We start from the raw sequence: 17508 nt of genomic DNA on the forward strand, positions 1-17508 counted from the left end.
TAACTACTTCTGAATTCTTCTATGTACAAAACCACATTGTGGCCTTTTTATTTTTAGTGAAAACACGTAATGCTGAGTATTTTAATACTTTCTAGTATGCAAATTTTTTGTTGTATAGCTCATCACTTTAGTCTTACTCAGTTTCAGATGTTACAAATACCTTTATTACAGCTGTAGCAAGAACCACCAAATTGGTCAAATTATTTCATCTAACACATGATAGAGTGGCACAACACATGTGCAGTGACAAAAAACATGCAAAAATTCATAATATGACAATGTAAAACATTTGGCCTGCAGCCCAGAGTATAAAACATTATCTGTCTCATAATTCTTTATTTACCTCCTGAACTGTCTCCATAGGCGGTGGGGGGTCCTTATTCCTGCAGAGATTTACAATGACCCATGTGACGTTCCGAAGGAAGGTGATGGGAATGGAGGGATTGATGAAGGACAGAAGAGGTTTGACAACTCCCAGTGATATGACATAATCTCTACACTGAGGACCATCACCTACAGAAATGAAAATTGTTGCAAAAGAAATTACATTAAAAATGGAGAATCTTGAAATGTATGCAATGACATGTTGGGATACTGAAATTCTATGTTTCCTCACCAATAATCTACCACTAAAAGGTCATATTTAATTAAATATACATACGTAAAGTTATGTATGTATATTTTAGGAAACACAAAATTTATCCTGTTAATATTTTGCATAGCAAGTGATACTATTATTTAGAGAAAAACCAGGATGCACATATGTAATTCTGGCCATATTATATACTTTCAAAAAAATTGCATCAAGACACAGAATTCAGAGGAAACATAGTCTCTTATGATAATGCCAATGTTCAAAAAGTCAAGTTCTAAAATGAAATGTTCCCCAAATTCAAATCATTAAAACAACAAGTTACCTATAATATTTCCAAGTGCCCAGACAGCTTGCTCACAAACATTCTGGTGTGGTGAATGAAGTAGTCTCAAGAAGAGGGGTACTGCATCTGCAGAATGCAAAGATTAGATTTGTTTAATGCTGAATCTTGGTATATGAGCAACATGTTCACTAGTTTACACAAAACACATTCACCAACATGCCTTATAAATGTTTCTATTATGAAGGGTGCAAAAAACCAGAGTTGAACATTTCTATATGTATCCGGAGAAGGAAAAAATAGACTTAAGAACAGAATTATTCATCAACAGTGCTCCCCCCATTTAAACATTCCCCCATAATTCTCAAAGCGATAGGCAGACCCTCAAGTATGCAGGCGTGAGGTTTCATGTCCCGGTAACTCAGATTTTCCAGTTATCCAGGATCACAACACATACCAAGCAGAATGACATGCCCACTTGTGCAAACGTGCTTCATATCCTGACTTTAAGAAAACAGTTTCCTCCCAAGAGGTGGCTATAGTTAGTTTCCATATGCAGTGAAGATTTACATCCATCTGCCAGGCCCAAGACACGTTTTAATTTGCTCTTATATAATGCCAGCAACATACCAAATTAAGGAAGTGGTACTGATTTTAGATATCATTCTCTGTGGAATTAAATACATTTGATAGAGCTAAGTAACCATCCCACTACTATCCCCATGCACTGTTTTCCTTCAGACAAGCCATGCTGTTTGAAAGACAGTAACTCCGGCAGCAATTTTTAAAATCTATTTATGATCATACTCATCCTATAGTCTGAATAAACTAGATCAATTTATATACCGTTAAAGAGTATTTTTCTTGCAGAAATAGCTTCACAAATTTTTTAAAAGTGCAACACAGTTTGTGAGCAACCATGAATCAATATTGTGTTGATAATGTAAAGTGATAATAAACCAAAAAACTTTGATATATTTTCCTGAAAAATACAGAGTCATGAAGAACAAAGACAACCTAAAATTTCCTGCCCACCCCAGGAGTGACTCAGCCATTGCCTATAACTGACAAGCAGGCACAGCAACACACTCTTGCTTAAGAACACTCACTCTTGTAATAAAATCACCCCACTTCCATTAGCTCAAGTGGAATATTTTAGCTTCCTTCTCAGCCATTACTGAGATTACAATTCAGCCATACATGCATCCAACATCTTTTGGAGAGGAGGGTCAACTACGTAGTTTATATTACACTGCAATCCTGGTATGCTTTCAAAACCAGGAATGAAGTTATTTCATAATAGCACTCAGGCAGGAGGACAACCTGAGACAGCATGAGTTGAAGTTATCTGACCTACCACTGAAAAAATTCATTATCCCTGCTCCAAACCGGCTTCTGCCAGGAGCTGTTCTGTGCATGTAGCACTTCTCCTCTTTTGCTGGGCCTCCCAAGCACCATCTGTCCCTCCTGACTGCAGGAGGATGCCTTCTTTTGTATTAAGGCTGCAGCAGCCTCTTCTGTAGCTGCAAGGGCCTATTGCTTTGTTTCCTCAAACCCTTCCTATCTAAAGGGACAGGAGCTGGGACACTGTTTTCCCTTAATCTCCCAGTCAAAGCAGCAAGACTTTCAGACTAAACTTCATCTGTTTTCTCTTCATGAGTAAAATGCTTTTTGATTCTCTGAAGTCATTTCGCACATTTTCTTCTTTTCAAGCATTAACTAAACAGATTTTGGGAGAAACATGTCCCAACTTCGACTTCTAGCAATTGTTCATTTAGCTCTGCTGTACATACTTTTATTCTACTTTTAATTTTTACTCTGAGATTTTTTCCTGCAAAGCTAATACTATAAACATCCTTTCTGTTAGCTTCATTCAAACAGGACAACATTGTGGGGCATGAAAAAGAAAGAAAACAATGACTAACCAATTAATAAGTTGAGAAGGAAGAAAAAACTTGGGAGTAGATTTTCAAAGGTACTTAGACACCACAAATGCAATCTAAAAACAGAGGTGCCCAAATCACACCAGAAATTTTTGAAGCAAATTCAAGATGCTGATTTTTTTGTTTTAATGCCTTTGGATTTTTATCCAAAGCTCATTTTGGTAAGATAATTTTATCCAAATCTTATTTTGGATAATAGTAATAATAACAACAATAACAATAATATTGCTCCAATATCTTAAATATACAGAATCTAATAATTATTTAGTTATTTTCTCAGCCATGAAAACATATAAACCAGCATTTTAATTTGAAAGGCAGGTTCATACAGTAAAAAAAAATTCAAACAACTAAGTCACCACTTTCCCATATAAAAATAAGAATATGAGTAAGCCAAGACAGCTTATTATATAATTTTTTATCTATTATTTAGTGTTTTATGACAACATACTCTATTTAGCACAAAGGTGATTGTTTTAAGATAAGTATGCTGATCCATAAAAGCTACAGATATAATCCTTAAAATTTTTTTTTATTAATTTATCTTCATTTGACTTTAGAGTTTCTTTCCTTTCTCACTGTCTGGTTAAACAAGAAATGAAAGCAGCTCAATAAACTTGTGTGTACAGGAGATACTAATCATACAGACAAGGAAGGGATGGTAATTTTCCTAACAATGTATTTAAATGTGCAACCTTACATAACTGTATATATTTAACAACTTTAATAAGCTTTATGAACACACCTTTGAGGCAGAAAGAATTAACTCCTAACGTGTTAGCCACAGAGCAATTCATGATACATGGTTTCAGAAATCAAACTAAGAACAAGAAAGGACTTAGAATTTTGTCATAGTTATTGTGTCATCTGTCATTCTCTGTGTTCTTTATGGGAAATCCTGTCTGGCATCCTTAACATTAATTGTTAGTGACAAGCAGATCTATGTTGAAGAGCAAATGTAGAAATCTTTCAGAAATCTTCAGGACAAGCATGTATTTATTACTTTAATGGTATTTATAAGAAATGGCATTTGTTATCCAAATACTTTCTTTTTCCCACAATATCCATCCCCACTGCCTCCTCCCCAAAAAAACAAATTTGTAATACTTACTTGACTGTACAACAGCTTGAGTCTGTGCAGAAGTGCCTGATGCTATGTTAGTCAATGCCCATGCAGCTTCAAATTGTAATGAAGGACTGTAATGAAAGAATTTTATACTAGTTATATAATGATATATATAGATGATACATCATCTGAAGACTATTTTATGGTTCATTTCAATATTGCTAGCTGTATCCATAAGAAATACTCTACATTTAGGCAGTACCACTGGGCTAACATTTAAAAAAACTCCAACATCTAAGCCTGGACTTTTCAGGGGAAAAGTTGTAAGAAAAAAGAGATCTTGTATTCTGTGACCTTTTGTAAACCATCCATCACTCTGAATTAATATTTGTAACTAAAAAACCCCAACCAAACAACCAATTAAACTTGATTCTCCTGCCATTACATTCCAGATCAAGTGCAAGCTGGAATACTTGGATACAGACATTTTTCTGCACCATCACTGACAGGCAAATTATCTACAATCAGTATGAAAAGACAGCATCACACCTGTTTTATTAAATACAGATAAAATTAGTTACAAATGTCATGAAAGCTGAGACAACATCTCTTCCAAGATGTCTGTCAACTGCTGTCTGTGCCAACAGCAGTTTAGTAAAACAGTTTGCATGAAAACTGCTGTTTAAGTTAAGAGTTCTACAAGCTACAGAAGAGTTTACAGCCCATGGTCATTAGCACCACTGTAAGAGTCTGGATTTAGGAAGAACAGAGAATATTTACTGTCAGGTGACTGTTTCATTTACATGGGTTTTGTGATCAGTCATGTTTTATATATAGTTTTAAATACCTGCTTCTCTGAAATTTTTTTGTGTATTAATTTCCAAAGCAATCTGAGGTTTTATTTGGGATAGGAAGAATTAAAAAGGAGGTAAAAACAAATCACATCTGTCAGCAGCTACCTATAAACCTTTAAATTTTAGGATCGAGTGTATTAAAACTCTAGTTTCAGGTTAGTCCCTTTTTTCTTTCTCTCGTGATAAGCTTTCAAGTATAACATGAACAACAGCTTAAATGATTTGTTATGCAAAGTCTTTTCAGAGTTTAACTCTGCTAAATATTATATAGCAATCCCAATTAAAAGGACTGCTTAAAAAAAACATCAAGTTTAATTTTGAAAACTTATTAAATATTTACAAGGGTAAATCATACAAAAACTAGCAGAAGATTCAAATTAAAAAGAATTTTCAAAGCACTGAACCATCTACTTCTAGAGCAGACAAGCGTTCATGACCCATTTTAAAATTCTTTCCTGATTTGAATGTTATTGTCAGCTGCCTTCTAAAGCAACTGTTTTGTTAAACAAGCTCGGAAAAAACCCTACTCACAGTTTGTAGTTTTGCAGCCATCAAAATACACCAAAAATACCACAACATACTTTTGAAATTCCTAGCTCTCATAGCTGCAGAAATAACATTGAAAATGGAAATACTATAAATACATTCATGTCTGCCTGAGATCAAAGACAGGCTAAAATATTTATCTCAATTGTGTTAATCCCTATCTATCCAAATCAAGGGCTCAAGATTTGTTGAATACGGCATGTTTTGTTTCTTACATGTCATTAAATGCCTGCAGCTATATGCTCAGTGTTCTCTACAGCCTTTACTGAAGCTCTTTGTTTTTCAACAGACTCAGAGAGCATGCTCACTGTGTTCTACCATCACATAAGCGAGCAGCAGAGAGCCAGAAGGAAACACACCTTGCAGTGAGAAGAAACCAGAAACTTCAGCTAATAATCTTAATGGAAAAGACAAATGTATTCTGCAAACATCCCCTGTTCACAACCAGGCATGTTCTCTGCCTTCACACAAATAAACAGAAGTCTGTGGCAGGTTTCTTAAAAAAAGCTGGTAAAAGGCTGAAATATTCAAACCCAGTGATAAATGTGGTAAGATTTTCTTCATTACTTGGATATGCTCAAACACGCTCGAAAAAATTAAATGACATTTCTGTGGCAGAATAAATATTCCTGGAGAACTTCTGATCTATCACCATGGAATGTGATCCACTGTGTCAGATTATATGGTGCTGGAATCCTCAGTTTTGTTTCAAATAATCATTTTTTAATTAATGCAAATTTCTAGTAACAGTGAAGATTTTAAAAAGAATACTTACTTATCATCCCTTTCTAGGCATTTTACCAGAATTGGTAAAATTCCAGATTTTATTAAGTCATCAATAGGTGGATTTCTGTCACTGGATAGGAGTTTTCTGTGAAATTGAAAGCAAACGTAAGTAACTTTTATAACAAAAACCTTATATAAATTATGTTTCTGTATCTTTATTTATTTTTACCTTGCAGCTTGGACAGCACTCAGTTGGATCACTGGGTTGTCACTTGTGGCATTCTGAAAAAAAAAATTAAAAACACAGTAAAACCTAAAAATGCACAGAACACACCCTTCTAGTTAAAAAAAGTTAAATGTAACATACCTGCAGTATAGCTTCTAGTGTTACATTTTGCTTGAAAAGAAAAAAAAAGGTTTTAATAATTTTGTTGATAAATGATAACCTTCTTAAACATTTAATACAAGAAAACTTATTTTAACAGTGTGTCAGTTCATAAATTTACTTTCAAATAACTGCAAGATACCAGAATATATTGTTTAGAGACATCACCAAAGTTTTAAAAACAATTCCAGAATCAAGGAACTTACTGCTTTGAAGTCAGCATCAACATCAGAATCTTCTAAGCTTTCCTCTTGAGGAACATTTCTTTTTTTCAAAAGATGTTCATCTCTTTTGTTCTGTAAAGAAATGACAAAAAATAAAGCCACTTTTAATGCTTATTAGTACAGGGTGGTGATGCACAATGGACCCTTTCAACATTTAAGTATAGATAAGGTTGCCTTTTTTAAAGGCATTTGTAACTGCAAATAGAATTTGCAGTATTTTAGCTGTAATAATCGGGCAGCTTGCTAATCAGACAGATCTACAACAATCCATGACATTTGAATTAATTAAAACTCACACTCTGGGGATCAGTTTTCTAACAGGCATTCACAATACTCATAGCTCTGCATGAAATTAACATTTAGCCACACATAACAGAAATTCTTTTTCAGGGAAAGATTATTTTTCAGCTAAACCTTGTTTTGAAGCTCCCTGGTCACATCTATTTGCATTTTCTGTGTAAAGTAGCATGCTCCATGCACACTGGCACTTGCAGTATTTCCCACTCAAGCTATTAGCCTAATTTCTGACAAAAAACAAGAGTTTTTTGTCTTAGTTCCCTCCAGTCTCAGTTCCTTTAAGGAATTACAAAAGAGTAAAATTATCTTTTCAGTGGTAAAATACCCATTTAACATTTCATTTTAACATTCCTAATTTAATGAATTTGAAGACATAAAACAGTAATTTAAAAAGAAAGAAAACAAAGCATCAATTGTTTACACTTTTTTACAAATTCAAAATGTATTAAAAGTATTATACGAAAATTATGAAATGGTCTCTTCTAAATTTTAGACTTTATATTTTTTTGGTATGTCTAGAGGTACAAAGAAGATGCAATGGAAGATGATGATACAGTACATATATATTTGGTTTTGGTTTTTTTATATGTTAAATAAGATTTAATTCTTTAATGATGCAAAATGTTGAAAAAGGGTAAGAGCTAGCTCTAACATCTAGAAGAAATCTAGTATACTAGCAAGGAAAGGCAGGCTTTTCAGACTCCAATTATCTGATAAGCACAGTACTCATTAAGAGATTTTATTATACCACACCTGGTTTGTAATATCTAAAAAAGCCTCTAAACAGAATGCTGTATTGAAGGGTCCCCAGTATTTTATGTTATAAAAAACAGCAATTCCAGGTCCAAAATTTCTGGGACTTGTTTACCTTTCAGACATCTCAGAAATAACTTAAAACAAGTTTGAAATCCTCCCAGTCAATATATTTTTATTTTCAGATAAAACAAAGCTAGAACTACAAACAAGCATGAGAATAACCATTTAATGAAGAAGACAGTATCTCACAGACCTAGCATAGTTTCATTTTAGTCAAGCTGTAAGAACAGAACCTAGGTGCTCAAAGAGTGCACAAGACCACCCAGACTGGCCCCAGAGCCGTGCAGCAATGGCTGCACACACGGAGCACATCAGCACAGACAAGCAGCACAGGCAGTTTGTGGGCAAGTGCATCTGCAGAGCAGGAAGATGGGAAGGAGCAGGCAGCTGAGCACCAAGGAAGCAGTGCATGCACACCAAGTGCATCAGGCAGGAACACATGAACTGATGGCTTCAGCAGAATGACCTGTAGTGTATTTACCTGATTTTCCCACCCAGTCACTGAGCTGAACAAGAGCCTCTCCTGTTCCAGTAAGCCTTCCATACCTGCACACCCAACTATCCAACTACCCAATCCTTCAGCACCATGAGCACACCTCCCAGAATGCCTCCTACTGTTAACCTTAACCAAAACAAGTACCAGTACCAGTCCATATTCTAAGGCCAAGATATTACACCCCCTTAAGAGAGAAAATGAAACTTCACAGGATACAACTGACCACAGAATAATGCCACAATTTCTGGGAGTGCAGGCAATGTCTTCAGGCCATCAGTCATATGGTGTGATAGGCTCCACACAAAATTACCTCAGCCAAGGAAAGAAAGAAGGAGTAACAATGTTCCTGTAACTACTCACTGTTTGCAGGTGGCTGGGTTGAAAAACAACTGTTTTGTTGAAACTGTTTTTGTTGAAAAACAACAGGACCAATACAGAAGAGTTTCCACAGCAGCCTGAGGCAGAGAGGCTAGTACTTACTGAGAAGTACTAAAAGTTTCTATTCTAATTAGTATTTCTTATAAAATCAGTGTTCATGAGACCTTTCAGTTCTAAACAGTGTCTCTAAGGCTATTTGAAATATTGTTGTCCATCTGCAAAAGTGTCCAATCCCTAGAAAAGTAAAATGCTCTCTCCAGTAATTTGACAGGCCAATCACTCTCCTACAGAAGGTAAAAGAAGATGATTTGCAGCCTGCCATGGCTTTAAAATGCTGGTATTTGGACATATTGTAGCAAACTCAAAAAGGTTTTGCCTAAATCAAAGCACCGGCCCCTTCTGCAGGCTCCTGTGGTGAAAATGAAGACAAATGAACATACCTGGACACAGCTGTCCTGTTCAAAGCCTGGGGAGAGAGCCCTTTCAAGGTACAAGCATCAGAGTAGAATTCTGATGAAGGGTAAAACCTTGTCACAAACAAAATGCAGCAGGTCTCCTTCTAAAGGGAGGATCCTCAACACTGCCTGAACCATGTGTACTATGTACAGTAAGCACAGACGCTCATAAACAGGTGCTGACTGCTGGTTCTAAGTATTGCCAACATGCTGGTAGAGATCCCACTGCAGCAGCCTACAAAGGGCATTGGGAAACTTGCCAAATGAATAGATAACAGTAGTGATACCAGGAGTGCACTTTCTTGTCCAGTTTTTATGACAGATGCCCATCATTTGCTTCACTGACAGTGGGATGGTCAAGCTATGTGAACAGGAAGTATTCAAGTCCTGCAGATTCTGGTATTTCTTTTGTTTATCTTCTTGGAAGATAGTCTATATTTTTTTTAATCCTGTGTCTAACACAAGCAAGTTTCAAATGTTCAAACACACAATTTAACAGAAGACTCCTTGTGGGTAAAGGGAACATCATAAAAGCTCTGTGCTACACTGAACTTGGTACTAGGGGACATGGCCAATGGGATGCTCTAACAGAACTGGGAAAGGTGTCAAATATGAACTTCTACATATTTTTCAGCACTGGACATGCAGGAAAGCTCTGTGAAGAGTACCAGCTGTTGTGAGGTTCCATGATTAAAAGGGAAAAGAAATTAACAAGAAAATCTTTGCCTGCAGGTAACAAATACCATTACAAAATGTTTCTTCAAGTCAGGGGAAAGTTTAATAGGAGCTCAGAAGCCAGTAGAAGTTCTTGAGGGACTAAAGTTAACATTATTATGTTTGAGTCTTCTGAGGACAAAAAGCAGAACTTCAAGAACATTTCAACATTAAAAATTGGAGTTCCTAATGCTAGCCAGTATTAGATATACTCACAGATGACAACAAGCAGCTCTTGCCTCTGCAATTACATCCAAGGAGATACTAAGGGTTCAAGCCACTGATGGAGGTAGATTCAGGTTTTCTGGACATCCCTTTTAAGCTACCACTGAGCCCAAGTGAGATTCCAAGATTCTTCTTCAGATAAAGATTTAGCTACAGATACACAGTTAGAAGAGGTAGGCAGCTTCCCTACATTTGAGTTCTGCTAATTCACCTTTGTGACAACAGAGAGCCATCATAATGTTCCTGTTTGGTTAGTGCTCATCTGTCTCAGAAAAGGCACAAATTGACTAAAAACAAGTAGATAGCAGTGTATGGCCTAAGCATGGATTGCAAAGATTGAGACCTCTTGTGTCCAGGAACAGCAAGATCTCACTCAAAGATTCAAGCAAATCTCCAAAGAATTTCTTCATAGCCCTTTTCAACTATGCCTCTAAAAGAATGCATTAGGAATGCAATTTTCCTCTTAGGGTAATTTTTTTAAATGAGTTAGCTGAGGCAGAGTAAATGCAAATTCTTTTCCAAGAATCTGTGCTACTAACACTTGATAGGAAAGCCTCCAGAAGAGCATACTAATAGTGCTTCAGTGACCCTGTCATTGTAGTCATTCTTAACTGGCAGACTTATGTACTAAAATATGTTCTTTACAGCAAAAAAAAAGCTATACATACACATTGAACTGGAAAAGACACTTAACTGATACAAGTTTTACTGTCCTGAAACTAAGTACTTTCTTTTTCTTTTGGAGTTTCAGACTTACTGAGAATCAGAAAAATATTTTTTCCACCCTAGCATCCCCAGCAACATAAAAGACAGATTCCTTTATTCAAAGAGTCTTCTACTTTATTTAGGAGCTATCATGGGCATAAGCAATCTTTAAGAAAGATCAGAGTAGAAACAAGGACAGTATGCCAGGGAAAGAGGTAAAAAAAGACATATGCCCATGACTCTTTAATCCGCCACTTATTTAGCAAATAATTGCTTTGCCTTGCACCAAACTTAATTGGCAATTAAAGCTTTCACGTGCTCATGTCTGTGAGCTCTCAGAGGCAGCTGAGTTTGCCAAGAAAGCCAAAAATAAACCTTGTGAGAGATCATGGAAGTTCTTAGGATTCCAGTTAGCAGGGCAGTATCCTGTGTTTCTGCTGAAGTTAGGAGTGCTAAGGCTTCCTTTGAAGGGTGACATCTAACTCAATGACCGTAGGTATCACTGACCTGGCTAAGGACTGACTGCCTTGCTTTAGGCACACAAGTGGCCCAAGGCCAACTTCATCTTCAGAGAAAGCCAGGATGTCTCAGAGCAATGGAGTTACAGGATTCATTTAGATATAGAACCTTAAACCAAATCCACCATGCTCCTCTAGATTGAGACTAACAGACTAAGCCAATTAATTCCAGGATCTCTGTTACTAACAGAGCAGCCTTCGGGTTTCTGGGATGCTGAAACCAAGTGATAAACACTCTAAATCAGCCTTCACTAAGACACTGCACTGAAGAGCTTTATATTCTACATCCTGATGCAGTCTCTATCACCTGACTCTTACAGTATCAGAACTGACACTGTTATCTGTCAGGAAAGGGAGATGGCTATTGTTTAAGCTCTCAGAGCTGTTGCTGCACAAACAATATAATCAGAGACCAAGACTATCTTTCCAGAAATGTAGCAGATCCATTATCAAAATGCATAGGACACCAAGCCAATATGGAATCAGTAAAAGGGCATCTGACCCTGGGGAGTGTCATCTGACTGGCTCATGATGTCAACCCACGCCTCCACCTGGAATCTGCCAGACTACTGCTACCTTTTCATGTCAGATGGCTTTGCTAATCTTTGTCAATTAAATTCCTAAACAAATAATAAGTGATTGAGAAATAAAAAGCAGGGGAAAAAATAGTTTCTTCCTGAGTAAGAGCTGTGGTGTGAAGACAGTGAATAGAGATAACATATTCCTGAAATACAGAATGTGTTGCAAATGCACCTTGATGTCGAATTTCAAGAGAATAAACACCTCACACTGATGCATGCAGAAATTGTTTACTACTGTTCAAAGCCATGATTTTTTATTTATTCCATCTTACTAAACAGAGATGTGAGCAATTTCATCAGATCCATTCATTTAATATTTATATTCACATTGATTCAAAAGACAAACTCATGACTGTGTAGTGCTTCTACTGTACAGAGCAAGAATACAGTCAATTTGCCTCTTTTCTTCAAAGCCAGGTGTACATGCAGCATCTGAGTAGCTGGGATGAAGAGAACACATCCCTTTCCTTTGAAGAGGCACCAGTGGATTACTAAGGTCATGCCAAAATTTTCCTGATTTTGGCATACTCATGCTACAGCAGCAGTGTGAACTGTAAAGACTGAAGCAAAGATATTACAACTTATTATTTCCACTGCTGGAACTTGATAAAACATATCCCTTAACATTTCAGTCTCAATTCTGTACCAGAAGCAATGGCACAGAATCTCATCTGCCACAGAGTTCCAACTGTAAACCAGCTGCCCACTAGCACCAGCTGAGCTGACACACATTGAATTTATTATTAAAGCAGATTTTTTCTGGTCTCTGCAGTGAAGATGTCGAACCAACACTCAAGAACACCAATTCCTGCATTTAAGAGTGCTGCAGCTGCTGCTCACTCTTGATTTACAGTCTGACCTACATCCAGTGCTGAGGGTTCTCCTCTAAATGTGTAACTGATCTATGCATGTGCAGGTTTCAGTGAGAAGTCGCTGGCAGCTCATAGGCTTCCTCCTCATTTTCACTCACATATTACTGGCACATGCTGGATTCCTTCCACACAGGATAATATCTCGCCTTAAGTGTCTGACTTGCTCCCCACCACGCTTCTGTAATAAACTAGCCTTGAAATTGTGACCTGTTACAAAAACCAATTATAAGAATTAATTTAAAATTAAAACTCTCACTTTGCACTGCAAAGTTCTCTTCCAAGATTGCACAGGAATGCTCACAGTCCATCTCAATTTAACAAGATGTATAAGGATATGCTGCATTAGTTAAGCCATCTTTTACAGGTTTGCTTTGCTAGCAGGCACAGGCTGCCCAAGTGCAATGAATGACTTTTCCCAGTACAGATTTCACAGTTACACAGCAAATTTTACACCATTTCTGAACAAATAAGGCCTCTAACATGTCACCATAAACTTCCACTGCTGATCATTTTCCAGTCTTCTGGGTCAAATTAGATTTCTTTGACTAATTATTATAGTCTCAGGATGAATCTTAGAAACGTTTATAGTTTATATAGTAATGAGATAGATAAGTTTTTCTGTAAGAGCTGAAAAAACAAAGTCCCTTTTTCCAAGAGGAACAGAAGGATCCCAGGAAAATACTATTACAAGATATTTTTGGTTGCTCCTACATAATCAGGTGCTAAGTGCAGACAAAATTTCTCAAAAGTCAAGCTAATTTCCATCAACACAGTTTCTATTTACAAACCCTTCACTTTGATTTTAGCAAGGATTTTGTCTTCTCAGTTTGCAAATAATGAAAAAATAAGAATTTGATGAGTGTGCACTTCTAAGCAAGCACTACTCAAACTGTCAAGGATTCAACTGGCAAACTGGAGATAAGCATCAAATGGGAGACCAAAAGGAGTTTGGGCTATATTGAGAATATTCAAACCAAATACTTATCAGGTCATTAATGAAACTAATAGAAAATACAGGTTATACCAAGTTGGAGAAGCCTGGAAACATACTGGGGAACAGAATGGGAAAGCCTGGAAAAAGCAGATGTAATTCAGGAGACAGAAGTCAATTGTAAAAAAAAAAAATCTGCATTTATTCAACTATGCAAACAAAAAAACAAAATAACTATATTTGCCCTATGGTGCTCTCAGAAGTGTACAAAGCATACACAGACTGTGTGCCTGTCAACAACATACTTAGTATAAAGAGGAAAACAGTATCAGGAACTGGTTTTCACTATGCCATTTAAAACTCAGCTGCAGCCTGCATCCTTTCAGATTTCCACACTTCCAGAAAAATTCGGGCAATTTGGATCTATGAAGCAGCAATAAGTCAAATCTAGGAAGGAGAGTGTTCAAGAAAAGGGTGAAGAACTGAATCTGTCTCAACAGGATAAAGGTAAAGGGGCCAGTATGAAGTCCTCAAACACTCTGAAGGTACCCAAAAGCAAATAAAAGTTTACCTTTCTCTCTGAGATGCTGAGAAAGGCAGGAAAGGAAGAGTTATGAAAGATGAGGGTGCAACGAATGCTCTAATTAGGCAGAGCAGTAAACTAGATCAGCTCTCATACTGATGATCTTCCCAGCCATACTGACAATTACCCAGTACAGCCAAAATCTGACCGCCAAATTAACTCCCTTTACAGCATGGAAGCAATAATTTTCAGAAAACAAGATAAATTAACAACCTCACTTTCTAAATGCTAAAACTCTCCCTTTTCCCGTTCAGAGATTTTAAACATTTGAACAGCTGAGAGCTCCACTGTAATAACTGGTACAGAAACTGAATATGGATTATTTCCAAGTGATACACTGGAGTAAAGCAGTACTGTTCTGTTGTACTGAGCTTCACAAATTGGAGAAGAAAAATAAATTAGAATCCGCAAGTAGTATTTACCAAATTTACATCTTTTCTGTATAAGTTTGGGGCTATAAAGCAAAGCTTATGGAAAAATATTTATTTAAGACACCAGAGCACTTTTAGCAAAGCAACATAGTTGATAAAGAAAAGCAGACTCACCTTCCGCAATTCAATTGTAACTTCATTTCTGTGTCTTCTCATAGTCTGTTCAAAAAAAAAAAAAAGTATGTCAAGAAAGTCGTATCCAGTTTGGAATCAGCTGTTTCTAGGTTAAAAAATGCAGTTATTCATCAAAAGACATGGAAAACTGTGCATAATTTATAACTCAATCTTTTCTAGGAGGATGCACATAGTTTTTGTGATGTTTTGCTTCATTTTTTTTTTTTTTTTGTTTGTTTGATTTGTTCTCTTTTTTTTTATCATACACCTTACAGAGAGCTTTTACCACAAGAAGTATCCCAAAGGTACAAAATATCAGCTTCCCCATGGAGTTTTCACTAGAATGATTCTCCAGGTGTTTTCACTGAAATGACTCTCCAGGTGTTTATATGTGCAGACCATAGGCAGCAGAAAATCCAGGTTCTCATATTCTCATATCAGACAATCTCATATTCCCATATAATCGCATTCACAACCTAAACACATAACCTATACAAGTTCTTTGGCCAAAATCAATCATGACTGAGCTCTATGCAACAAGACTGATCAGGCTTGCAGAAAAAGGAAACCAAGTAGTACAATGGTACTGAGTCTCCTTAGGATCTGAAGCTGAAACACTACAAATGAAAATCAGCCCACAAGCATCTCAGCTCCTTACAGATACTGCACACTCTGAATGCATTCCTGACAATGCTGCTGCACCTCTCAGATAAGAGAGACCAGAAAACTGAACAAGCATTTTAGCCTACTGAAGGCAATCTCCTTAGGTTCATTCAACTATCAGTGGAAAAGACATGTACCATCAGAATGCAATTCAACAGGACTGGATGACTGCTGGCAGTCCAGCAAGATCACCCACACTAACTAAAATTAGCCTTTTAAAATACTTCCTATGTCCTATCCTACTGACCTTCACTGCCACTATCATGTTCCTTTTGAGTTAGGGCAAATAACTCCCTGAGCAAAAAAGTTACCAGTGAAGACCAGCAATAAACAGGAAACACCAGCACTCCCCATCAGCCACCTAAGAAAACACCAAACATGCTAAAGATGAAACACAGATAGAAAAAATGAGCGGATTTCACACCATGAATATATACAGGACAGAACTACAATAGCTTCACTGTTCTCAGCCAGTTTGCACACAGTGCCATGGGCAGGGGTGCTGCTCACTAGACCAGGCTGCTCAGAGCCCCATCCAGCCTGGCCTTGATCACTGCCAGGGATGGGGCAACTTCTCTGGACAACCTGTGCCTCACCACCCCCTCAGTAAAGAATCTTCCTGACATCTAATCTAAACCTACCCTCTTTCAATTTAAAAACACTGTCCCTTGTCCTCTTGCTACCTGCCCATGTAAACACCCTCTCTCCCTCCTTTTTGTAAAGTACTGGAAGGCTGCAATGAGGTCTCCCTGAAGCTGTCTCGTCTTCATTATGAAATTCATCAAATTCTCCATGAAATTCATTACCTTGGGTTCACTTGAGAGTAAGAAAGGCTTGTCTTCCTGCCTACTACTTGATTAACCAGCTCACTCATGTAAACATGGACAAAATTCTTCTTTTACATCTACAGGGTTGAACTCTACTACTTTAAACAAAATAAGTCCTCATCACTGTCAGAGGACACCAGCACTACAGCATCCACCAGAACTGCATGTTATTCCCCCCCTCATCATTCTGGTAAACCATTTGATACTTGTGACCATCTGAGCCTGCTGCAACAGCTCAGTGTGATAGGGACTGGATAGCTGGGGAATGGGAGGGCACTGTGTAGGTTCATTTGTCTGAACAAAGAACCCAAGAAGTCATCATATGCAACTAGCAAGACCAGTCATTCAAATTTCTTGTTTTATTAGAACTTTATATTTGAATAATCTTAATAGCTGTGTCAAATTTAAGAACACCACATAGCCTGAAGTTTTTCAACACTTCTTCCCCGTGACAGCTGCCTCCCAGTACAAAAGGGGGATACAAGAGAGCTGGAAAGGGACTTTTTACCAGAGCATGGAGTGATAGGACAAGGGGGAATGGCTTTCAACTGAAAGAGGGCAGGTTTAGACTAGACATTAGGAGAAATTCTTTACTGTGAGGTGGGTAAGGCAGTGGCACAGGCTTCCCAGAAAAGTTGTGAATGTTCCAACCCTGGAATTGCTCAAGACCAAGTGGGATGAGGCTTTGAACAAGCTGGTCTTGTGGAAGGCATTCTTGCCCATGGCAGGAGGATTGGAACTGGATCTCCAAGGCTCCTTTCCACTCACGTCATTCCATGATTCTGTAACTCTGCATTTCAATAAAAAATGTAACTAAACAATGCTGTAAAGTCTCCTTTTCTTGATCATTCTGTGTTCTAAGCACCAAAACTCTTTACTGAACTTTTCACTAGCAACACCATCCAGCCTTCCCCTAAAATCTCACCTTTTATTCCTACTCACCTTAAATTTTGAGTTTCAGGTGTACCCTATCATAATCACGCAACTCAAATGTCCACTAGAATTTTCCTCTCCAAACTCCAATATAGCACATGCTGAATTTGAAGTCTCAGTGATTTAACTGATGCAAGGCACAATTTACTTTTAGATTTTCTCCCTACCTACAATTTACTCGTTTATCTATGCAAGAATACTCTAGAATAGTTATACTGAACAGAGAAAGAGAGAGACTAAATCTGAAGTTCTTTAGAAGACAATGATAACATTTATCACCTACCACTCTTCTGGAAGCAGGGCAGATTTAAGGAACACTATATGCTGTGCTCAGCAGTTCAGCAGTTTGA

At 37.3% G+C, this 17508-nt stretch overlaps 1 protein-coding gene across 1 annotated transcript in view; it reads right to left on the reverse strand.

Moving 5' to 3' along the window:
• The window catches only part of KPNA3 (karyopherin subunit alpha 3), a 48321-nt gene that overhangs the window by 12867 nt on the left and 17946 nt on the right, over positions 1-17508 (reverse strand). Inside the window, exons 2-9 of the mRNA XM_064715008.1 lie at positions 14736-14780; positions 6602-6691; positions 6378-6407; positions 6240-6292; positions 6060-6155; positions 3930-4015; positions 918-1004; positions 344-513 (exon numbers count right to left, since the gene is read on the reverse strand). Coding sequence (XP_064571078.1) covers positions 344-513; positions 918-1004; positions 3930-4015; positions 6060-6155; positions 6240-6292; positions 6378-6407; positions 6602-6691; positions 14736-14780 — 657 coding nt within the window. The remainder of the gene's footprint in view (positions 1-343; positions 514-917; positions 1005-3929; positions 4016-6059; positions 6156-6239; positions 6293-6377; positions 6408-6601; positions 6692-14735; positions 14781-17508) is intronic.

The sequence above is a fragment of the Zonotrichia leucophrys genome, chromosome 1 (genome assembly GCF_028769735.1).
Source record: "Zonotrichia leucophrys gambelii isolate GWCS_2022_RI chromosome 1, RI_Zleu_2.0, whole genome shotgun sequence".
In the NCBI taxonomy this organism is placed as follows: Eukaryota; Metazoa; Chordata; class Aves; order Passeriformes; family Passerellidae; genus Zonotrichia; species Zonotrichia leucophrys.